The 19,577-nt window shown below is 42.1% G+C and overlaps 1 protein-coding gene across 2 annotated transcripts in view; it reads left to right on the top strand.

Annotated features, from left to right (window-relative positions):
• The window catches only part of RCBTB1 (RCC1 and BTB domain containing protein 1), a 48,396-nt gene that overhangs the window by 19,794 nt on the left and 9,025 nt on the right, over nucleotides 1–19,577 (top strand). For both annotated transcript variants that reach the window (XM_025478368.3, XM_049099474.1), the window contains 7 exons: nucleotides 4,123–4,289; nucleotides 7,478–7,636; nucleotides 10,933–11,040; nucleotides 11,438–11,580; nucleotides 12,588–12,778; nucleotides 16,302–16,428; nucleotides 18,917–19,068. In XM_025478368.3, the coding sequence (XP_025334153.1) occupies nucleotides 4,123–4,289; nucleotides 7,478–7,636; nucleotides 10,933–11,040; nucleotides 11,438–11,580; nucleotides 12,588–12,778; nucleotides 16,302–16,428; nucleotides 18,917–19,068 (1,047 nt within the window). The remainder of the gene's footprint in view (nucleotides 1–4,122; nucleotides 4,290–7,477; nucleotides 7,637–10,932; nucleotides 11,041–11,437; nucleotides 11,581–12,587; nucleotides 12,779–16,301; nucleotides 16,429–18,916; nucleotides 19,069–19,577) is intronic.

Below are 19,577 nucleotides of genomic sequence, written 5' to 3' on the forward strand. Positions count from 1 at the left end.
TTGAGACATTCTCTTAAAATGTCTTCATTTTACACATACAGTTGTTCAGTGGTTCATCTGGACTTAATCAAATTCCTGATTGAAAATCCTATTTCCTCAGAACTTTAAAGTCATCGCACCTCTCAAGTTTCAGGGTTACTATTGAGATTCTCATGCCATTGCGATTTCTGTTATTTTTGCATATGACTGTTTTTTTCCTCTTTGGAAGCTTTAAGGATCTTTTCTTTGTTCCCCATTTTCTGAAAAAATCATGAGTATGTACTCTGGTATGGATAATTTTTATGTATTCATCATTCTGTTGACTCTTCAGTCTGGAAATTTCTTCATTTCTAGAATATTGTCGTATTCCATGGATAATGGAGGCCTTTAGGGCCTCTCTAGATTATTTTCCTAACTCATTTTCTTTGTCGTGTTATATAGGAGAAGGGAGGGAAGGAAGTTTGGACAAAGTGAGAAATTGTTTCACAATAAGAAATTCACAGCAATTAAATGCTGTAGGTCTTTTGTCTTATTCCAGCATTGGGAAGGGGTAGTTGCCTGACCCCACAGGAAGAGGATGAGGATTTGGGGTTTAACTGCTCCTGTTTTTAGATACACCAGCCTTTACATCTCCTGTGGTGGCCGGGCCCTCCGATCCCTGGGCCTCCCTGAGATTCCAGGGTTGTAATTGGCTTCTCCTTTTGCAGACGTGGATAGTCCCTTCTCTGGTTGGCCGTGTTAACTTACCACATCTGTCTGCCTTCCATCTTCCAAAATTTTGTTCACATCCCTGCTATTGTTATTTTCTTCTTTATTGTCCTTTTTGTCCTTGAGTGTTTGTGCCTTTTTTGAAGAAAATTGTTCCCTTCACTGTATTTCAGTAGGTTTTTGGGGAAAGAATAGAGATTAAAAATGTGTTCAATTCTTCATGCTTTACTAACCTGTGTGCATTTTAGGAATGTTTTGATCAGTGCTGCATTATTAAATTGGAATCTAGGATGTGAGAGTGATCTGGTTGCCACATCTGTCACCCTGTTGATCGCTAGGGTTGATACAGCTACTCTGGGTGGTGGGTGTCCCCTTCCTCCCTCACCGCTCCATGTGCATCCCTCCGGATGCTGCGTGCTCAGAGAGAATGACCTTCCCCACCCTCTCCGAATTGTCAGGGGTGTACGAGTAGGTGCGCTCCCCTGCTAGAACCTCCAGACAAGCTCTCAAAGTCCATTTGTAGGAGAACATAGGGTAGTCAAGCTTCCAAGACCTTAGACACGTCCAAATAAAGCATTACATGTGGCAGTTCGCCTTTCTTTAAAAAAAAAATTAGTCCCATCTGGTGACTACTCTGAAGATCAATATTCATTTAGTATTATCATTTTCCATGTAGACTTAGGGCTTATAGAATTCTTTTTTGTCTTCTGAATCAACATTAAATTAGGTTACTTATAAAGTTACTTGTTTCTGACCACTTCTCCGACTCAGCATCCGGTCTCTGAAGGCCAAGTGTCCTTGAAGGTCAGAACTTCATGGGATGCTTCTTTCCCCCTCTGTGCTCTCCCTGTCCCGTGCCCTTCCCACCCCCACATTCCCTTCTAGCCCCGTATGGTTGCACTGTTCCATCCTTTGGTGATTTTGCCAGACCCTCACGTGACCCTGAAGCTTGCCCTTTAGTCTGTCAGAGACCGTGTGGCAAGAGCAGGGCTGGGGAAATAGATGCTGGTACCCCGTTGGATGGGGCTGCTTTGAAAGCTTTCTGGGGAATGGAGACCATCTCATGAAGGTCACTTTTCCTATGCTTCATCACGTATAAAGGGAAGAGATAAGTATATATACTATTTTAAGATAGTAAAATAATGTATAAGCAAGAAGGTGATTGCCAAGGGCAAATCTGGAGAGGACCAATGGCTGAGAACAGGCAGCTGGTAGCAGCCTAGCATCCGGAGAATAGGGTCCTTTTTTTTTTTTTTTTTTTTTTAAGATTTTATTTATTCATGAGAGACATGGAGAGAGAGATAGAGGCAGAGACATAGGCAGAGGGAGAAGCAGGCTCCATGCAGGGAGCCCGATGTGGGACCTGATCCTGGGACTCCAGGATCTCGCCCTGAGCTGAAGGCAGACACTCAACCGCTGAGCCACCCGGGCTGCCCAAGAATGAGGTCCTTAATCCTGAGGGGCATCTGAGTGACACAGCACAGCTTTCATCCATTCTGTCCCATGTACTGCTCAGATCCATGTCTTCTGATGAGTTTTGGGAATAGCTCCTCCAGATTCTAGAGGGCCTCTTTTCCTAGGAAAAACAAGAAGACTGTTGGTGGGATGAATTATGGCCTCTCTGCTGCAGCCAGTCTCATGGCCACAACTGATACTCATTGCCTCCATCCTCTAGCACTCCTTCTAGAGTCCCTTTACGTTTGGCTAGCGTCTGGCCCAGGGGGCTGACCTGTGTGACCCAGATGCTCATCCGTGAGGTATACGAGCCCCTAACCATGCTGTACTCTGGCTGTGGCTACTGTATGTTTCAGTTTACCACCAGTGTTGGGCAAGTGTGCACCGAAAGTACCAAATTTCACGTCCTTGCCAAGCACATTCCTCTCTTGTTCCCATTACGTAGTAGCTGTCCTTCCTCTTCCTGCTGACTGGGTCAGTTGCCCCTGCCGGGAGTGGGGGTGACTTCTTTTTTTTTCCCGTTGGTCCTTTGCCTAGAGGAACACAGAGTGCCTGTGGCAGCCGTCACTTCAAGTTCAGTGGAATTCTTTCCGTATCCCTTTGTGGAAGTGTTTCTGCTTAGGGAACCAGGACTTCTGAACCTACAGAACCTGTCATTTCAGGGACAGGATGCACAGATTCCCCAAGTTGGTCCCTGGGGGTGATGGTTACTCAGTAGGGTCACTCACATAATTCAGTTTGGTTCCTGGACCCATGTATTGTACCTCTTAGGGAAACAGCACCATACAGTGGTCACTGATTTCGAATCTGTACCTTGGGGCTTAGCATCCCATCTTCACATGGTCTCATCTCCAGGCTGATGCCTCAGCTGTGCCTTCAGCCAGCTTGTCATCGCTGTGTCCAGCTGGCATCTTGTGCATGCTGCAGTACATGAGGTAGGACCAGGAGCCCCATGGCCATGTGAACACTACTGTACCTCTTTTGCTAAAAGTGGGTGCCTTGGTCTGATGAGATGTTTTGTGGGATCAGATACTCTGTGGATTAAATACTCTGTAAGTCCCCATAGAGTTGTGCTGAGTCCTTGTGGGCAGGAGACATGTACCCCGATTATATGTTGATTTCTGTTAGTATGCGTGGCAGCTCCTTCCAGGATGGAAAGGGTCCGTTAGAGTCCACTTACTACCAGATACCTAGTTGGTCTCTTTAAAAGGGTGATGCTGTATCAGGGACTCTTTACTGGTCTTTGTTTCTGACATGGGGGGGCTTCTGGCACCGGTAGTGGCTAGGTGGTAGCCTTGCTGAGTAGGAGTCCCATCTTCTGAATTTGCATTTTTCTTCTTAAGAGGGTGAGCATCTCTTCATATGGTTAAGAGTCATTTACATTTCTTTCCCTGTGAACCATCAGTTCATATTTCTGAAAGGTTCTTGGTCTTTGTCTTGTGTATTTGTAGAAGCTCTTTTTACATTAGAGGTATTATCTCTTAGTAATAGAAATTATTAGTATTTTTTCTAATATTTAATTTTTTCTTTGCCCATGGGTTTTTTTTTTTTTTCCGTGTAAAGTCTTAAGAAAAATGTGAATAGATTTATCACTCCTTTTATTGCTTCTGGATGTTGAGTCATAGGAAAGTCTTCCCTATTCCCAGGTTACAGAGGCATGCACTAGTTTTTTTCCTTCTAATTCTTGTATAGTTTTATTTGTCACATTTAAATTTTTGATTACCAAAAGATTCTCCAATCTTAATTTCTTTTACGTTGCCTCCTCTTCCCTACAAAGTAACCATTGATGAAGGGTAAGGAAAAGAGGTGAGGTACAGATGAGAAAACAAGGTAGACAGATGTAAAATCATTCAAGAAAGGACTTGTCATTAACCTAGAAGATAAGGTTGGAGAGTAAGATGTGCGAAGTCCAGGAAAGAAAGTATAGGAGTTACCATTCCTTCTTGGAGTTGATTCTTTGTGTGTGGCCGTCTTATATAGATGGAGTCGTTTATGCCTGGGGGCACAATGGATATAGCCAGCTTGGGAATGGGACCACCAACCAAGGCATTGCTCCCATCCAAGTCTGTACCAATCTCTTGATCAAGCAAGTGGTTGAAGTAGCTTGTGGCTCACATCATTCAATGGCTCTGGCAGCTGATGGAGAGGTAAGTGCCCCGCTTTTATTCTTTATTTTCAAACTGTGGTAAGATACACATAATACAAAATTGCCATCCTAGTCATTTTTAAGAATTGTTGAAGCCAGACCTCAGGATGTGTGAGAACCACTTCCTGTAACCATTTTATCATATGCCTGGACCATTGCCGTGGTCTCTAACCGCTTAAAATGGTTAGGATCGCAAATTTTATATGTTTAAAATAAACTTACATATTTTTATACCCATGTGATTTATTGAATGTCAGTTGAGTGACGTTAAAGTATATTTACATTATTACCCAGCCATCATCACCATCCATCTGCCAGAAGTCTTCTTATCTTGCAAAGCTGAATCTATATTTACTAAACAATAACTCTCCATCCTCCTCCCAGCCCCTGGTGACCACCATTCTGTCTTCTTGAGTTTGACTACTCTAGGTACCTCCTATGAGTGGAATCGTGCAGTGCTTATCCTGTAGGACTGACTGCCTTGTTTCACTGAGCATAATGTTGTCAGGGTTCATCCACGTTGGAGCAGGTGTCAGAATTTCCCCCCTTTTCAAGGCTGAATAATATTCCATTGTGCGTATATGCCATATTTATCCATTTATCTGTTGAAGGGTATTTGGGTTGTTAGCACTTTTGACTACTGTGAAAGTGCCTTTTAAAAAATAAAATAATGACCATATTTATATTTGGTATAGTGGAAACTTAGTAGCCCTGTGCGCACAACTAAAATCACGTGGGAACACACTCTTTTTCTAAGATAACCTATGTGATCACAACTGCTCTTTTGATGCTAGTAGACTTCAGCCTTAAGGAGTTGAGTCTCCTGCTCTTATGGCTAAGACTATAAATCAGATGCGTTGACCAAGTTCTGTACTTTAATTCTTTTAAACTATCCCATCCGTTAAAGTCTATTTTGCTTTTTGGTAAATGTAATGATGTCATAGAAAATAACTTTGCCAACATTCCAGTAGGTGCTGTGCCACTTACTCACCCCCAAGTTCCATGCTTATCTTAAAGGTTGCTCCTCTGACTCTACCTTCTAATCTTTTGTCTCATTTTATTTCTCTTCATCTCTGTAACCTTAGGTCAGACCTTGGGTTATCTGCCTGGGTTATTGCCATGATCTCTTTTATTCTATAGCTTTTTAATTTGTCTACCTGTTAAGTTTTACCTCCCTGCCCCCTGTGACTTTTTTTTTTTTTAAGATTTATTTATTTATTTTAGAAAGAGAGAGCATGAGCAGGAGGGGCAGAGGGAGCAGGAGAGAGAATCTCAAGCAGACTCCGTGCTGAGCAAGGAGCCCAGTGCGGGGGTCAATCTCACAACCCCGAGATCACAACCTAAGCTGAAACCAAGACTGGGGCGCCAACCGCCAACACCACCCAGCCCACCCCCCCACTCCCCTACTCCTGTGATTTCTAAAACACAGATCGTATTGTTCTCCTGTTTAAAATCCCTCAGTGGTGTTAACAGTGATTTTATTATGTAGGGCAGGTTATGGGTGAGGAAACCAGAGCAGCTGAGGGAGAGCAAGGTTTCATGGGTGAGATGTGCTGGAACTAGGCGTAGCACCCAGATCTTACACCTTGAATCCACAGTTGGCTAGTCTGCCTTTGGTTGGTGGAACCCGGTCCGTTTTTAAATAAAAGGCAGCTACATTGCAAGGGAGCTTGGGATACTTGAGAAGTGCCTGAAGGATGATTGTTAAAGTTAGAATTCCCTCCTTTGTGCAGCGTGGATTCCTGGTTTATTTTAACTGTAAGCACATGCTTTTTTTTTTTTTAAGATTTTATTTATTTGCTCATGAGAAACACACACAGAGAGAGAGAGGGGCAGAGACACAGGCAGAGGGCGAAGCAGGCTCCATGCAGGGAGCCTGATGTGGGACTCGATCCCAGGACCCCGGGGTCACGTCCTGGGCTGAAGGCAGACGCTCAACTGCTGAGCCCCCCAGGCGTCCCAGCATATGCTACTTTGGATAATTGTGCTAAAGATTTGCATTATTATCCTAGATACTCCTGGGAATCCAGTTTCAGGAAGTTTTGCAGGTTCTTTTGTACCCATGAAGTGAACCTATAGTGCATGTTCTGTGAAGGCATGAACCATAGGTTTTACTGTCTCAGGCAGTGTCAGACATGTGAGCTTAGCTAGGAAGTGCTGACAGAGGAAAGAATCGTGGAAGCCAGACCTCAGGATATGTGAGGACAACCTCTTGGGGCACGGGAGAGGGGCGGGGCCCTTAGAAATTCTCCTAGTTTGGGAGGAGCTTCCTTCCCGGGCTGTCACCCCACCCCCACCCCCCACCCCATCTAATTCTTCTTTCTGGTCACACTCTTGTCTGATAGGCTTAGTTGGTAATTAACTTGAAGTGATTTTTTGTTTTGTTTCTCATCTTTCTTACTAGATCTTAACTAGTTTAGAGGTCTACATGTGTCTTGTTAGAAATCTGGTTTTCACATTGTGGCAAGTCACAGGCCAAGCGTATGCAGGATGCATTTGAGGAGGGGGGCTGCTTGGTGAGAACCCCGAGAAAACAGTACCTAACAACCTGATGTCGTTTCTGTAGGGACAGACATCCCTTTGGTACTTGTGAGCCTTACTGTGTAACTGTGATTGGTAATTACAATCATGGTGGCTGGCAGTCACCGGGAAAGCTTACGTAATGTTCAGTATTGGTGGTTAGCGTGGCAGGGAAGAGCACTGTAGGGTTCTGAATGCTTTCCATGAAGGCAAAGAAAAGTATATCTGTGCCCAAAAAGTTAAGCAGATTTTTCATATCACTGCTACTTAGGTAGTGTATGCCTTATTTCCTATTGATGCCAGATTGAAAAATCACCTCTGTCAGAATTACAGAGGCAAGACAGCATAGTGGTTAAGAGCACAGCTGACTTCTTGGGTTCACATTCCACATTTACTACTTACTGGTGTGGAACCTCAGGTAAGGTCACCCAAACTCTCTGTTTCCATTTCCATATATAAAATGCTGGTGAAAATAGTACCTACCCAGGGTCACCTTATAGGATTACTATGAGAATTAAGGAAGTTAATGCCTGGAAAGCATTTAGAGCCATGTAGCACATTGTAAATATTCATTAAGTGGATTTATTTTTATTTTATGGTTATTAATATGTGTTAGAGCTAGAATTTTCACCCTGTTACTAGTAATTTTTTCCCCCTTGTTTCGCGTAGGTATTTGCTTGGGGCTATAACAACTGTGGCCAGGTGGGATCAGGATCTACAACGAATCAACCAACTCCTCGAAAAGTCACAAACTGTTTACATATTAAGAGGGTGGTTGGCATTGCTTGTGGTCAGACCTCATCCATGGCTGTTCTGGACAATGGTGAGGTGAGCTGTCTCTGTGCTCTGCCCCCACCCCTGCCCTCACCTCCTCTCTCAGTGAAACATCATTTTCTCCATGAGGAGCATGTATGAGATCATGGAAGGGAAAGTGCTTTGTTTTGATAGTTTCCTTGATAGTTGGCTGATTAGTTATTGAAGAGTATCTAGAGGGTGTTTGCTCCTCCGTATGAATTTTTAAATTCCAAGATTTATCTGCAAGTAAGGATACTAATGTGTCTAAATTTTATTTTTTCGTGAGATCCAAATAGTCTAATGTCCATAGGTGTTTGTGATTTAATGTAATGAAGAATTTGATACTACCTTTTTCATCCAATGAAAAAAATCAAGTGTGCGCTATTTAAAGTTAGCTAATGTTTGTAAGCAGTGACTGACTCCAGGGGGCCTGCATCTGGAATGTTTGCTCACAGGAGGAAGCAACTTGCAAAAGCAGAATTTTTTTGTCCTAATTGTTGTTGGTTACTTTTAAAAAAGTCAGCTTTTGGTGGTTCTTTACCATGGTTCCCTTTGAGCTGATGGTTATTTCTATACAATTATTCTGGTTGTAACTTTTACTTGCACGGACCTGTGAATCTGTGAATGTCTTAGTGAAGCAAAATTATACAAAGGTAAATGTCTTTGAAGTGATTTTTTTTTTAAAGATTTTATTCATTTGAGAGAGAACACACGAGAGAGCAAGCGCACGCATGAGAGCATTAGCCAGGGGGAGAGGGAGAGGCAGAGGTGGACTTCCCTCTGCACAGAGAGCCAACAGGACCTGGGGCTCAATCCTAGGACCCCGAGATCATGACCTGATATGAGGGCAGACGCTTAACTGCCTGAGCCGCCCAGCGCCCCACCAAGACAGGTCTGTGGATATAGATGTAGGGATTATGCATTGCGGTGCTAGCGTGCTTGAGAGTTTTCTGAATACTCCCCTATGTTAACTTCTTTTTTTTAAATTATTTTTATCGAGGTATAATTGGCATAAATTATATTGGTTTCAGGTGTACAACATAATGATTCAATACTTGCATATAGGTGAAGATGATTACCACCTAAGTCTAGTTAATATCTGTCCCTACACAGTTTTTTTCTAGTGATGAGAACTTTTAAGATTATTCTCTCGGTAACTTTTGGATACAGTGTTATAAACTAGAGTCATCATGCTGTATGTTATAGCCCCATGACTTATTTTATAACTAAAGTTTGTACCTTTTGACGTCCTTCACCCATTTTGCCCCGCCTCCCAGCCCCCACCAATCTGTTCTCTCTTGTTTTTGTTTTCTTTTTTTATTGAAGTAGAGTCGACGCACACTTTTACATTAGTTTCAGGCGTACAACATAGTGATTTGACAGGTCTCTCTCATGCCATGTTCACCAGATGTGTTAACTTATTTTTTGAATCAATCTTGATGTCATCTTGGATGATTTCAGAATTTCTTGGGATAGTCATTGGACATCCTCCAACCCAGTATTCTTTCACTATTCCTTTATTTTTTAAAAATGAATTTAATTTCAAAATTATAATTATGTGGTTATTGTCACAAAGGAAATGAAACATGGAAAGTAAAAAGTGAGTACCTTTTCTCCAGTTTTAGTAATAGTTTAATAAATATCCTCTTCTCTATAAGCAGTTCTATATGGGTGAATACAGTTGTCTAGTATAAAAAAATGGGATTGTCATGGGTATTGGTTTTCTCTGGGATTGATTCGATTCTGCTGTGAGCTTCTGCTGACAACACAGATGATTACCCCTATTATCAGACCGTTTGTAGCTGCTTTCCATTATAATGGCTGCTTAGTTTTCTGTGTGTGGATCACCCCCACCCAGAGCTCTACTAATGGAAATCTCAATTGTTCCTAAATTTTTGCTGTTATCAAGCTTGTAGCACTGACTTTCTGAGCTCCTGTGTATCTTTGCACACTTATGTAAGTATTCTATTGAAAAAGTTCACAGGAATGAGATTTCTGGGTCGGGGCTATGCCATTAAGACCTTTGATGGCTGTGGCCAGGTTTCTCTGCGGAAATTTAAAACCTGTTGCTCTTATGATGTGGAAAGTGCTTTTAACCGCCTCTTGCTAGTACCTTAGGTCCTCTGTCCCCCTTCCCCTTCTGTCCCATGGCCCTGAAAAGCCCCATCTGTTTGCCCACATCGCTGAGGTGCAGCCCCACATTTCAGGTTTCTCGTTTGACCAGACCTTTACTCTGTTCCTGGTCGGTGCTTGGTCCTGCGTCCCATGCTTGCTCTTCTAACCCTCGCCGCTGCTGGCTGACCTCCGTCCAGCTCTGCTTCCTCCAGCTGTTGCCTCCCTTTGCCAGATTTCTAAGGGGTCACCACGTTCTGTTGTGTCTTCTTTGGACCTTCTTTCCCGTCTGTTCTCTCCCGTCCCACTGTCACCGCCTCGGCAGAGCTCATCCGTGTGCTAAGGACAGACACGTTTATCTGCTGAATGGCCGTCCTGCCTCTGACCTCACGTGGTCCAGGCACCCTTATATGCAGCCGGCATGATCTTTCCAAGATGTTCCAATATTAATCTTGGTTTTGGAATGTTTCAGCGGAAGACCCCTCGATGCCTTCTCCTGGCCCTGTTACGTGTTTTGGCCCTTGATCCCCTTGGCCTTCCCTTCCCCTCGTAGTGCTTTGCCCTGCCGCTCTGCTGGAGGTGTCCTGCCAGCCCCACCTGCTTGTTTTTGGAGTCTGCCTCCAGCACATTCTGTGTCCTCTCCCTGGGGCACCTTCACTTCCAGTTATCCTTCAGCCCTGCTCAGACGTGCTTTCTGAAAGTCTGTCCTCGACTTGCCTCCTGTAGCTAACTCCTGTCCCTTCTCTGCTCTCATAGTGCCTTGATGGCATCTCCAGGTTAGCGCTCGCCACCTGGCTGCAAAGAGTTGGCCTGTGTCCATCTCTCTTGTTAAACTGCAACCGAAAATGTATCCCTAGTACCTTTTATCCTGCTCTGGCCTATAAAAGGTGCTTAATAATTGTTAACGAGCATCAGCTTCCTCATTTATAAAATGAGATTAAATGACTTGCCCCAAGGCTATCCAAACAGTAAGTTATGGGTGTAGGAGCTCATGCCAAATTCTGTTATCTGCCTCCCCACCCCCGCCTGCCCCCCAGTTCCCTTCTGTTTGGAGATCCCTTCCAGGATCACATGGAGTAGAATTGGGTGTTGGAAATGGAAAAGTACTTGATTTGTCTAGATGGACTGCATGTTATATTGTCCCTCTTACTACCAGTTTTATTATTATTATTTTTACTACCAGTTTTAAAAGCCTGTTCTCTCCCTTTCTCTCTAAGGTCTATGGCTGGGGTTACAATGGCAATGGTCAGCTAGGCTTGGGAAACAATGGCAATCAGCTGACCCCTGTGAGAGTGGCAGCTTTGCACAGTGTGTGTGTGAACCAGGTACGTGTGCTGGGCTCCGCCGCGCCTCCCCCTGTCTAGCTCTCTGCTCGGACTTGGAGAAAGTTGGAGATTTACTCTCCAGTGAATCTATTTCAGACAATACTGTGTGCTTTCATCTTCCACATTTAAAATTCTATCTTCCCTAAATTCTCATGATGAGAAAGGACACCACGGGGGTGACACATCAGTCTTGACAAGTTAAAAAAAAAAGCAATTGGAAAAATCTAGTGGTCTCAGTCTTAGGCTTTTCTAATGCTTCTTTAATGTTCCAGAGAATGTCAGTCCATACCTGATGATGAATTGGCATTCTGCAGAAGCTGGCTGTGACCTTTAGGTAGATGTTTTCCCCGCCCTTCCTGTTTTCCTATTTACGGTGACCATTTAAATTTACTTGCAGATTGTCTGCGGCTATGCACACACTCTAGCACTAACAGATGAGGGCTTGCTCTATGCCTGGGGAGCTAACACGTATGGGCAGCTGGGAACTGGCAATAAAAATAACCTGCTAAGCCCGGCACACATCATGGTGGAGAAAGAAAGGTAACTGGGCTGTAATGTGTCTCGGGATTATATGTGTGGTTTTGGACTTGGGACTGTGTGTGCTGAAGCTATGGAGTTTGGCTTTGTAACTCTTCTTTTTTTTTTTTTTTTGTAACTCTTCTTCTTATTAACATTGTTATTTTGAACAAGATTTTGAGTCGCAGCCAGAAGGAACATGAACTTGGTATTATTCTTGTGCAGCTTTCAAAAATAACCGTCTGTGATTGGTGGGCATTAGTGCATCCTGGTATAATTCTTACTGACTTCTTGTGACCCGTCTAGTAGGGAAGCAAAGTAGGGTCTATCACCATGTAGAAATTCAGACTGTAGTACAGACTTTCCCTTTGAGCCAACTAAAACAGCTTTTAAATAAATAAAATCTCTTAAAAGGACAATATCAATTTAAATATTGATTTGATTTAATGTGTGTTGCCGGAATAAATGCTTTGTTCAGCCAAATCGTGAGTTTTTGCCAAGTTTTAGAGGGTTGACTTCTGATTGTGGAACCGTGCCTAAGAAGTATACTGAGAAATGTGTCTGGCATGGTGTCCGTTTGGATTAGGAGTTCAGAGTCCATTACCCCAAGGCCAGTGCTTATTTAAGGGGTGAGAGAAAAAGTCATATTAAAGAAGGTACTTTTTTTTTTTTTTTTTTTTGCCACTGGCTAAGCCCTGGGAACTATCAGGACATTTTGCCTCTGTCCACTTTCCTCACCTACTTTGGTTTCTAGTCCCTTCTTCCAAGTTTTCCTCAACAGTTTGTGTTAGTTAGTTAGTAACCTTGGGAATGAGGTTAGGATGAGGAGTGGAGCAGCGAGCCAGGGGAGACCACGGTACTCTTGCTGTGATCTTCTGGTTTTGTCCTTATGCCTGATTTGACAGCTGATGTCCCTGTCGGGAGCTGTTGTGTGCAGTGCTTTAAGCATGACCTCTATCTTCTATCTTCTGCTGTGTGCTGTAGGCGTCTCTGATAAATAAATGACATACATTTTTCTTAAAATTTTCCAGGGTGGTAGAGATCGCGGCTTGCCACTCGGCGCACACGTCGGCAGCCAAGACCCAGGGCGGGCACGTGTACATGTGGGGCCAGTGCCGGGGCCAGTCGGTGGTCCTGCCTCACCTCACCCACTTCTCCTGCACCGACGACGTGTTCGCCTGCTTTGCCACGCCTGCCGTCTCGTGGCGCCTCCTGTCTGTAGGTAAGAAAGCCCAGGGCTGCTTCCACTCAGAAAAAGAGCGGTACTAGCGACTGGCCAGTGCTTCTATGTTTGCTGGTTGTGGGCTCCTTCAGGTTCTAGAATGTTTTATTCTCCAAAAGCTTTAATTCCTTTCCTCAAATTAGATTTGCATAATAAAATGTGTTCGTATGTTATAAAATGTTATAGGACTTATTTTCTCCCCTTTAGTGCTTTCATTTTAATTGAGGTGAGATTTACATCCATAAAGTAAACCATTGAAAGTGTACAATTCAGAGGCATCTAGTATGTCCACAGTGTTGTGCAAACACCATTTATATCCAGTTCTAAAACATTTTCATCGCCTTGTACCTGTTGTGCCGTTGCTCCTCATTCTCCCTTTCCCCATCCTTGGCCATCACATATTTGCTTTTAGTTTCTAGGGATTTACGTGATCTGGGTATTTTCTATAAATGGAACCATACAATGTGTGACCTTTTGGGTCTAGCTTCTTTTACTTGATGTTTTTGAGGCTTATCCGTGTTGTATATATCAGTACTTAATTTTTTATGGCTGAATGAAAGTGTGTTTTATGTATAGACCACATTTTATTTATCCATGCAACTATGGATAACATTTGATGGATGGTTTCCACCTTTGACTGCTATGAATACTGCTGTTATAGTATTTGTGTCCAAATATTTGTTTGAGTAGCCTTTTTTTTTGAATAACCTGTATTTAAGTGTTCTTGTTATACTAAATTTATTATGTAATTCAATATGAACCAAAAACGAACGGTAAAAAATGAAAAACTTGTGATTTTTAGGATGGCACATTAATTCCACTTTCTTCTCTCCTTTTCTTTAAACCAATCTCAAGTACTTTTATGTCAGAAGGGCATAAAAACCAAGGTATTAGGGTAGTATAATTTAGGATGATCTTTGGTTATATAGATCTGTCCCTTTACTGAATATTGTCTTTTTCAAGAGTTCATTGATGGAAAATGGTGAGGTGTCATAAAGCTGAGTAGCCATCAACAAGAGGAGTTTAAACTCTTTTATTTCTTGTACATTTCTGCCATTTTTGCTGATGCTTTTCTTCTGTGTTGTTCTTTATATGCAGAGGGAATAAGTGGGTCATGATGGCCTGTGCTTGAAAATGAGTAGCTCTTGTCAACAATAGGGTTTGGATTGCTTTAGCAATTGATAGTGAAGGCCAGCCTTGTAATACATGTCATGCTCAGGCGTGTCAGACAGCTGGCAGTCATCATCAGGTGACCAGTCTTTATGGTCATGGGGGCAACTGTATTTACGAAGAGTTAAACTGCTGCTTAATTCAAAGTGAAATAAATAGAACATTTCCAGGTTCTCTATAATACAATATATACTTTTTTTTTTTTTTTTTTTTAAAGAGAGTGTGTGGAGGGTGAGGAAGGGCAGAGGGAGAGAGAATCAAGCAGGTTCCACCCAGCATGGAGCCGACACAGGGCTCTGAGCCAAAATCAAGTCAGACACTTAACTGAGCCCCTCCGTTGTGCCTACAATATATATTTTTTTACAATATCTTTTTTTTGCAGTGAATGTTGTGATTTGAAAAAAAAATAGTTAACAGAATGGGACCATTTGAGCATAATCACATGCACGTATGGCAGGTCCAGCCACACACTGCGTACATCTTCATATTCCAGTGTGCTTCTTAACCTGTTTATGAAAGGCTTCTCCAGGTACTTACCTCTCAAAAATCCTAATCCTGAAAAGACATCCTCTTTTTTTTTTTTTTTTTAAGACATCCTTTTCAGAAGAAAAGGTGTAACATTTTATTTTATTTTATTTTATTTTTTTTAATTTTTTATTTTATTTTTTTTTTTAAGGTGTAACATTTTAAAATACTGTTTGGAAAAGATAAGATCATTTAGTATCTCCCAGGTGATTTCTTTCCCATCTACCCACTAAAAGTCAGAAGAGTTTTTTTCCTCTCAGTTTACCATCTCAACTGAGTGTTAGAAAAAAAGTCAGATGGTGAGGAAATACCTCATAAGAAGACTTCTCTGAAAGGAGTTATTGTAGTTGTTTCCCGGAACCAAAAGGGGGAAAAGGGTTATTTCAACCCTTAGGACTGATGCAGAAGTGGGGGCACTGATAGGAATCTATTTTGTGTATGGGTGGGGCAGAAATTTAGATCTCTGGGCTCCTTGCCATCTTAGTCATTTCCTTTCTTTTATTTGCCAGGGATCCAGGTTACGGGGTCAGGGAAAACCTGATTTTTGAGAGATTGTCCACTTTCCCCCATAGTTAGGAGAGCTCTCATTCTGGGAGCTCAGGGGAGGGTATGGGCAAATGCCATTTCCTTGCGAGATTCTGATGATAAAGCTCCTGGAGAGGGGTGCCTGGGGGGCTCAGCCGATTAAGCGGCTGCCTTCAGGTCGGGTCATGGTCCCGGGGTCCAGGGATGGAGCCCTGCCTTGGGCTCTCTGCTTGGTGCAGAGCCTGCTTCTCCCTTTCGTCTCCAGTCATGCTCTCTCTTGCTGTCTCTGTCTTTCACTCTCTCTATATTTATATCAAATAAATATAATATTTTTTTTAAAAAAGCTCACAGATAAGCTTATTTGCTAAGTTTCAGCCTCCGTTTTAGCAGATGTCGCTCCTCCAAGAGCAGCAGGCTGCTGAGACACAGCCCCATTCTCATCTTGCGGGTGGTCCACACCTGTTGCCTCTATTCACAGCACCTGTGTTCATTGCCAGTGAGCTCAGTAATCTTTTTTGTTTCCCTGTTAGCCTTCTACTTGTTTTCCTTTGCTCGTGCATATACGGCGCAGGAAGGTGTTATGTAATTTGTACAAGTGCCTTCACCTTTCTTCCTAAGGACACAGTACTACTTACGTATAGTCGTACCAGCGGTTCTTATCAGGCTATGTGATCATGTTTTTGTGAAACTGTTCCCTTTGTGTATACATTGTTACTGGGTAAATTTGCTCTGGTTTTAGATAGCACGTAGGCATTAATGTTTGTGCCTTTATTTTTAGGATTAAGGTGGTATCCTTCCACATACCTAGGATGTAGGTTTTCTCTGTATAAGAACAGGACTGTGTAGCGTTGCTACTTCACTGGTACATTTATTTTCTTGCCATTCCTTCGGTTGAACTTATCATCCCCTTGAAGCAACCCCAAAGCAGAGTAAAGGTATTCTTGGTGTCTTGGTCAAGGAAAATGGATAAATTCTTGGTCCTTGAAGAGAACCACTGAAGTTTTAAGTAAGTAGTTATATAATCTACTATAACTTTTTCTACTTTTAAAAAATAGACATTTTAAAATGTCTAACTTAGTATGTAAGACTGGTAATCGGCCTTTCCAACTACTTATTTTAGGTGGTTTGTAGACTCAAGATACTTATTTTGATACAGTGAAATTGATTTGTCAAATAAGACATGAATTCTTGAAAAAAATCTGATGGAATTATTCGTCATGCTGATGGTTATCTTTTTGAAATCTTTCATAACTCTAGAAAGTTTCCTGAGCTTTCTGTATTAATAATGTGTTTTTGCCTTCAGAACATGAAGACTTTTTAACAGTTGCTGAATCACTGAAGAAAGAATTTGATAGTCCAGAAACTGCTGATCTGAAGTTTCGAATTGATGGGAAATATATCCATGTGCATAAAGCTGTTTTGAAAATCAGGTATTTTTGCATGAGCTTAGAGATATCAATAACTCTTTCTTTTTTTGCATTCTCCATTTTTTTTTTTTTTTTGTTATTCCGCAAAATGGGGACTGAAAAGGAATAATAGCCTTGGCAGTAGAGAGAAATGGTACAACTTAATATCTTTGTGAATAGGATCCGTGCGTTATCAAAGAGTTTTGCCCATGTGTGTAAATGTGCACTCGTGTGCCTTTTTGAAAAGGCATGTGGTAGTGTAAATATTTGTCTATATTGTGTTGGGGTTTTTTCTTTTTCCTTCCTTTTTTTTTTTTTTTTTTTTTAGATAGAGAATGAGAGGGAGAGAGAGAGAGAGGGAGAGAGTGTGCGCGCTGTGAGCCGAGGGTGGGAGAAAGGGAGAGAGAATCCCAGTCTCTGTGCTGGGCGATGCCGGGGGCTTGATCTCACCACCCTGAGATCATGACCTGAGCTGAAATCAGGAGTCTGACACTTAACTGAGCGACCCAGGAGCCCTGTCTATATTGTGTTTTATTTTTTTAAATTTTTTTTTTTTTTTTTTAATTTATGATAGTCACAGAGAGAGAGGCAGAGACATAGGCAGAGGGAGAAGCAGACTCCATGCACCAGGAGCCCGACGTGGGACTCGATCCCGGGTCTCCAGGATCACGCCCTGGGCCAAAGGCAGGCGCTAAACCGCTGCGCCACCCAGGGATCCCTATATTGTGTTTTAAATGAGGATCTTGTGACTATTTATTTCCATTGACAAATGAATTTACACGCTTAAAAAAATATAAAACATTGTTAATGAAGAGTATGTCCTCTTTTACACTTAAAGATTCATTTTTCCCCAAGCAGAAAACTCTCATGGTCCAGAATGGGTCTCTGACCATGAGGGCCATCTAATTCCTAATTAAAGGAATGTTCTTTAGATAGATGACGGGATTGTGTTTATTAATAGTCGTTTGGACCCTTGCTCCCTGAGGCTTCCGTTACTGAGAAAGAGGCGTATGAAGTGAGGCCATTGAGAGTTGGACTGCCCATTTACAAGACCCTTTTGAGATTTAGTTAAAAACCTATTTACATGGGGCACCTGCGTGGCTCAGTGGTTGAGCGTCTGCCTTTGGCCCAGGGCGTGATCCTGGGATCCAGGATTGAGTCCCCGGACAGGCTCCCTGCATGGAGCCTGCTTCTCTCTCTGCCTGCGTCTCTTTCTCTGTGTGTCTCTCATGAATGAATAAAATCTTTAAAAAATAAAAATCTATTTACAAAATAACATGATATAAGGGAACACAAAAGCCATGTATCAGTCATTACTGCTATATGTCAGTCATTACTAAGAAAGTAAATATCTGAACCAATGTATTAAAAGATGAACTGGAAATGTTCCTTTTTTCTGTGAACCTGTGGTCAGCCCGTCTCTTCCTTCAATTGCTCATTCCTTGCCTAGACAACTATTTCTTTTTACTATTCAGATGAAGCAATATCTTATGGAGTTGGGGCCATTCTTTTAGTTGTGAATGGATTTTGAAAATACTGTGTTTATTTACACCACATCTCATTTTAAAAGGACCTGGAAAGATGGCTTTTTAAAACTGAAGTATATTGCCTACTTAAGAAATCTCAGTCTTTAGTAATTAGTTTCTCCTGCAGGTGGCTTTTTTACATGCAAATACTACATAAAAAGACCCGCTTAGGTTTTTTTGAAATTTGTGACCCTCCTAGTGAATATATTTTGTACATAAGTTGGTAACAGGCTTGAGAGGATCGGAAAGGGAGCAGGTCAAAGCAGAGGAACAATATATAGGCCTGATGGCTGTTTTGAAGATGTATCAGAAAAGAAGGAAAATTAGCATGTAAGGTAATGGGATAATAATCAGCCTAAATGTAATCCAGTTAACATTTAAAGCCATTTTAAGAATATGCTGATTACGTGAAAATTAAAAACCAAATAAGTTATTTGAATGATTTTTTTTTTAAAGATTCTCTTTATTTATTCATGAGAGAGACACACAGAGAGAGGCAGAGACACAGGCAGAGGGAGAAGCAGGCTCCATGCAGGAGCCTGATGTGGGACTCGATCCTGGGACCCCAGGATCACGCTCTGAGCCAAAGGCAGACGCTCAACCGCTGAGCCACCCAGGGGTCCCCAAATGATGTTGATATAGTCAAAGGTTTGAACTCTCATTCCTGAATTTCTTTTAATTTCATTGTTAAAATGCATTTCCCTACAACACTTTTTAAGAAAAACAAGTGAGCAGAGTGGTTGATCTGAATGAGGACTGTCAAATTATATTCGGTGTACCGCGTGGTACTTCTAGGCTCTGTTTATAATTCTTAATATTTAATGGGAGATACTCGTCAAAAAAATGCAAGTGAATATATGCAAGAAGTGAATGCGAAAGCCTGTGCTAGCGAAAGGTTCCTGATCCTGGAGCGTGTGGGCCCCAGTGTAGCAGTAGGTAGGGACGCCTGTAATACCGCACTAGGTAACTTTCCATGTTCTGTTTAGGTGTGAGCACTTTCGCTCCATGTTCCAGTCTTACTGGAACGAGGATATGAAGGAGGTGATAGAAATAGACCAGTTTTCTTACCCAGTGTACCGTGCCTTTCTCCAGTACCTCTACACAGACGCAGTGGACCTGCCGCCCGAGGATGCTATAGGTACCTCAGCCGCCGGGACGGGCCGAGCCGCGCGGTCAGAATCCCTCTCATAGTCTAATAGCGCTGAAGTGTGAAAGTGTGTCATTTATTGGTTTTTACGTGGCTTTCAGACCGTATCTGAAGTAAATGTCTTTAAAAATAGTGTTATATAATTATTATGGTTAAAAATTGCGGCCACAAGTTACGATCGTGGACTATGTTAATCTGTTGATACTGAAGTATACATTGCTTAATGCGTTTAGCATCTCATCTTGGAAACAAAATCGGGGCGGGAGGTCCTGTTTATTCCCCTCTGTGTTGTAGAAGAAGTTGTATGAAGTGAGTGTAGGGGAGGTCAGTTCTGGGATGGGTGGGGAGGTAAGGCATGAAAAGGATTTATTTAATAAACTTTAGAGTATTATTCACTAAGGAACTTCTGATTTATCTACATAACTTTTTGGTAAAATGAAATATGTATGTTCATAAATTGTGGGAAATTAGCGTAAACTTGATTAAACCTTCCATACTTT

The sequence above is a fragment of the Canis lupus genome, chromosome 22 (genome assembly GCF_003254725.2).
Source record: "Canis lupus dingo isolate Sandy chromosome 22, ASM325472v2, whole genome shotgun sequence".
NCBI classification, from domain to species: Eukaryota; Metazoa; Chordata; class Mammalia; order Carnivora; family Canidae; genus Canis; species Canis lupus.